At 41.6% G+C, this 4342-nt stretch overlaps 1 protein-coding gene across 2 annotated transcripts; it reads right to left on the bottom strand.

Moving 5' to 3' along the window:
• Positions 1–1861: 1861 nt before the first annotated feature.
• Positions 1862–3358, bottom strand: DMAC1 (distal membrane arm assembly component 1). 2 transcript variants are annotated; one of them, XM_065908072.1, is made up of 3 exons: positions 3048–3358; positions 2519–2565; positions 2019–2150 (listed from the first exon to the last, which is right to left on the bottom strand). In XM_065908072.1, the coding sequence occupies exons 1-2, from the start codon at positions 3319–3321 to the stop codon at positions 2534–2536; spliced, it is 306 nt and encodes a 101-aa protein (XP_065764144.1). In that variant the 5' UTR covers positions 3322–3358; the 3' UTR covers positions 2019–2150; positions 2519–2533. The 2 variants fall into 2 exon arrangements, with proteins under 2 accessions (XP_065764143.1, XP_065764144.1); XM_065908071.1 differs by lacking the exon at positions 2519–2565 and having other exon boundaries at positions 1862–2150.
• Between the last annotated feature and the right edge of the window lie 984 nt (positions 3359–4342).

Here is a 4342-nt window from a genome sequence, read left to right as displayed (position 1 = left end):
AAGTAAACTTTTTCACTCTCCACTTTCACTTTCATCAAGAGGCTCTTTAGTTCTTCTTCACTTTCTGCCCTAAGGGTGATGTCATCTGTGCATCTGAGGTTATTGATATTTCTCCTGGCAATCTTGATTCCAGCTTGTGCTTCTTCCAGCCCAGCATTTGTCATGATGTACTCTGCATATAAGTTAAATAAGCAGGGTGCCAACATATAGCCTTGACATACTCCTTTCTCAATTTGCAATCAGTCTGCCAAACATAATTTGGCAGTACACTTTGGGCAAGTTTATTTGGGAAAAGCTTTTATTTGGCTAAAGCGTCATACTGGTATGAATTCTGAGAAACATGCTAAAATTATAATATATATATTTAAGAGTTATGCTATGTATCCAGGAAATCAAGTCAAGATGAGCAAATTGTAATTTGGTTTTAAAACTAAGAAAATGTTAGAACTGAAGCTTTCCTTCAGCAGAATGGCTTACCTTTTAAAGCAGGTAGTAACTTGTCTTCATAGGTATTTTAGTGGATGATCATATGTCATGGGGGGGCTTCCTTGGTGACTCAGTGGTAAATAATCTGCCTGCCAGTGCAGGAGAATGTGGGTTCTATCCCTGGGTTGGGAAGATCCCCTGGAGAAGGAAATAGCAACCCACTCCAGTGTTCTTGCCTGGAGAATCCCAGGGATGGCGGAGCCTGGTGGTATGCCATCTATGGGGTCGCACAGAGTCAGACATGACTGAAGCGACTTAGCAGCAGCAGCAGCCAGTATTGTTTCCTGGGAAATCCCATGGACAAAGCCTGGTGGGCTACAGCAGTCAGACATGGCTTAGTGAATGAGCATGCACATGTGTCATGGGTCCTCAAGGAAGTCCCCTGCTTTGGGTCCTCTCTGGTCCCTTCTAACTTAAAACTTCTGTATTCACTAACATCCCATAACTGAATTTAATATTTCACTTAAATATTTTATGTTGAAAAACCTTCTCAGTTGGATAGCTATATAATCACTCATGCCATGAACTCTAGCGTAGACAATGCAAGAGACTTATTGTCATTTGTGAGTCTTAATAAACTTGTACACTTATATATAATATCAAAAAAATAGCCCTAAATTTATCTACTTATTCAACCTACCATCCAAAATGTAGACACTGTGATTGGCAGATGAGTTGAAGAGTATTTGTCTGCTCTGAAAAAACAGCTACACACAACTTTAGAAACTATAGTACTGCAGAAAAAAATTTAAAAACCTGGTAGGAAGCAGACTTCTCTCAGGCATAAAGTATCTAATTTTCAGGCTTTATCTCAAAAGCAACTCAGTTTTATCACAGAAACTTTTCCAGTGCTTGTGAGAAAAGAACAAAACACACACACAAACTACAAAAGATTTTGAATTTCCCACAAGTATTTTGGTACTTAAGCTTTTTATTTTATGATTTTTATGCTTATCCAATTGTTTCATAAACATAATTCTTGCTTCCTGGGGACAATCCTAGTTCTGAAAGACAAGAACAAGTCCGAACACCCATCGCTGAATGAGCCTGGGCATATCACTAGGACTCTGTTTTTTAATGTTCACTTACCACCAATGACATAACCTCCTCAGAGTAGCTGGTAAACTCTCAAAAGGTCATGGATCTGACAATGCTTTGGGAAGTATGAGCAGTATGCAAATGCATTTTTTATGTACTTCTGTGTATTATATGATACCTATCCAGGATAGTAGGTGCTGAGCCAATTATAGAAGTATGATAAAAAAAGAACTATTGAAAATAACTTTAGCTAACTTTCCCATTTAGTTTATCACTTCCTCTCTCTCTAATATATTTACAATTATACCGTCCTTCCTCAAATAAGACACAGAACCTGTTCTCTTCTCTTAGGGATTTATTGGTCCCTGTGGAACCTGAAAAGAAGGCCATAAACTGTCATGGCCCATGAAGGACAATCCATGTTTGTCTTTTCAGTCATGTAGTATCTGCAGGACTGAAGTCTGTCAATGTCCGTGTTTCTGTCCGGAACATCTGTAACTGCCATGGTTGCTCTGTGTGTCGTGGGGACCTGGAGAGATGGCATATTCACTGGTGGTACTGTCATCCAGTGCGGAAGGCCTTCCCTTTGGGGTCTGACAGGATGACCACACCCCAGCAAGCAATGCCTAGGGGGAAAATCAACAAAACAGTACTTTATGTGCTATGCAAGTACCAAGTGCTTTCATATATGTCAACCCTAATCCTTGATGATTTCTTATAGAAGAGTGAAGCTCAGGAAAGGAAAGTTGAGAGAAAAAAAATTCTGTTACTTTCCCTATGCAGAGAAGTACTTGATCTAAGCCATCTAGTTAAGATAAGAGATATGAAAAATTAAAATTCTATTCACTCAATTGATCTAAAGAGCTAAAAGAATCACTACATTTTACCAGAAGACATCTTGACCATCATTTAGTATCCTTACAAATAATAACTATGGGGTCACAATACACAGAAGACCTCATATGTGGGCTTTAAAGCCATGTCTACAGTTTACCTTCAAAGCCAAAGGTCAAGTGCCCTCACTCAGGCTTTCTCCACAACCTAGAAAAGAAGTATGGGTTTTGGTGACACATAAACCCGGGATCAAAGACTGGCTGTGTCACATCCTGGATGTCTGACCGCAGACAAATTTACTTCTCTTTGTCTGGATTTGTTCAACAGGAAAATGGAACTACTATGCTCATACCTATTTCTAATAGCTCTCAATAGGATTAAAAAGATTGAGGCTAGAATTCTAAAAAAAAAAATATATATATATATATATATATGTATGTATGTATGTTATTAAGTGTTAATATAGTGTTATTTAAGAAAAAACAAAGCAAAAAAAGTATCCCAACAAATCCTTCTTCCCGCCCCGCCCCGCCCGGCCCTGCGAGTCCCCGCACGACTTACTGGAGGGCAAGCCTGCCGCCACGTGACCAACCCGGGTGCCTCGCTTCCCCACCCCCCGCCCCACGTGTCTCATCTCCTCTTCTCCCTCTCCCTCTCCCCCAGCCCAAGGGTGGTGCCCAGACTCTCACTGATGCCGAAGATCATCTGCGCAATAGTCCCAGGACCCGGGGGATATCCCAGCTTCATGGGCTTCCGCGCCATCCAGTACACATACCCGCCTGCCCCTATCAGCCCCGACCCGGAGAGCACGCGACAGCTCCAGCAGTTATTAAATAGAGGGGCTTGCGCTGGAGAGGCTGGCGCTCCGGGTGCAGTGACCTGTGCGGGCTTAGCGGTGGAGGTGGCCTCGGGAGGCGCAACGAACTTGACAGGGTCAAGGGGCTGTGAAACGAAAGAACCCATGTTAAGGAAATCAGCCTCAGCCCCAAGTCGGGTCCCATGAACTGACGTAAAAGATGTGCCCGGAAGTAGCGCCGGCGCGCTGCACCGGAAGCTGCCTGAGGGCCACTGGGAAATGTAGTTTCTTCTGCCCCTGGGAGGGAAAGGAACGAGGAGGGGCCTGCTGTCCTGGTGTGATGTGTGGTTAAAACCTTGGCCATTCCAGAGGCATGCTTTCGTTGTTGTTGTTGTTTTTCAATCCCTCCCAGTCCTTTTAAGAATTTAGCCAACTCCCTAAATGCCTTGAACTCTGTCTCCATAGAGGAAAAGTCTGTGTTTCTCAGTATCCTGTCTAATAGGAAAGATGAGGCCTCAGGTGTGTCACTTCACGTGACTGCAAGTGTTTGACTTAAAAAGAATTAGGTAGTGTATGCCTAACTTTATGCTGGACACTTTGCAAAGCGATTATCTGCAGCCTGACATTCACTATTCTCAGCCCAATACGGTTATCAGTTTCCCAATATATGACAAAACTGTTAGGTAACATAGCCGTGGTTGACCCAATGTCTGTGAGGAGATAGAATCATATTTCTTAAATGCTACAAAATGTGAAGGGACAACACAGGTATAAGACAGTTATTGAAAACGGGTTTGAATAATCTCCATAAATACTTTAAATTTCTCTTCAGCATTTTTCATACCATCTTTCCTTCAGGGAGGGTTGAGCCAATATTTCTTGTGCTGGATTATTTGCAGAGGATTATTGATAAGAAAGAAAGGCATTTAAGAGTTCAGAGGCTGTTTGGATAGAAGAGATGGACAAAAGCAGGATTAACTTCAGGTTTGAATTTTTCTGATATACAGTGGCTTAAAAAATTAACATGATAAAAAAGAAAATTCACTATTCCTTTTTCTAAAACAGGATGTGATTTGGGGAAGCTAGAAAAAAGGCAAAAATAAAAATGTGGTTAAATAGAAGAAAATAAAGTAGTAAGAATGCTAGGTTGTGTGTGTGTGTTATTTGCTCAGTCGTCTACAACTCTTT

The sequence above is a fragment of the Muntiacus reevesi genome, chromosome 17 (genome assembly GCF_963930625.1).
Source record: "Muntiacus reevesi chromosome 17, mMunRee1.1, whole genome shotgun sequence".
In the NCBI taxonomy this organism is placed as follows: Eukaryota; Metazoa; Chordata; class Mammalia; order Artiodactyla; family Cervidae; genus Muntiacus; species Muntiacus reevesi.
This window is presented reverse-complemented; position numbering and strand designations above follow the sequence as displayed.

Coding starts and splice junctions, on each gene's coding strand:
- DMAC1 (XM_065908071.1), bottom strand. CDS start 3,321: ATGGGTTCTTTCGTTTCACAGCCCCTTGACCCTGTCAAGTTCGTTGCG. Junction 2,151..3,047: donor GCAGATGATCTTCGGCATCA/GTGAGAGTCTGG, acceptor TTTTCCCCCTAG/GCATTGCTTGCTGGGGTGTG.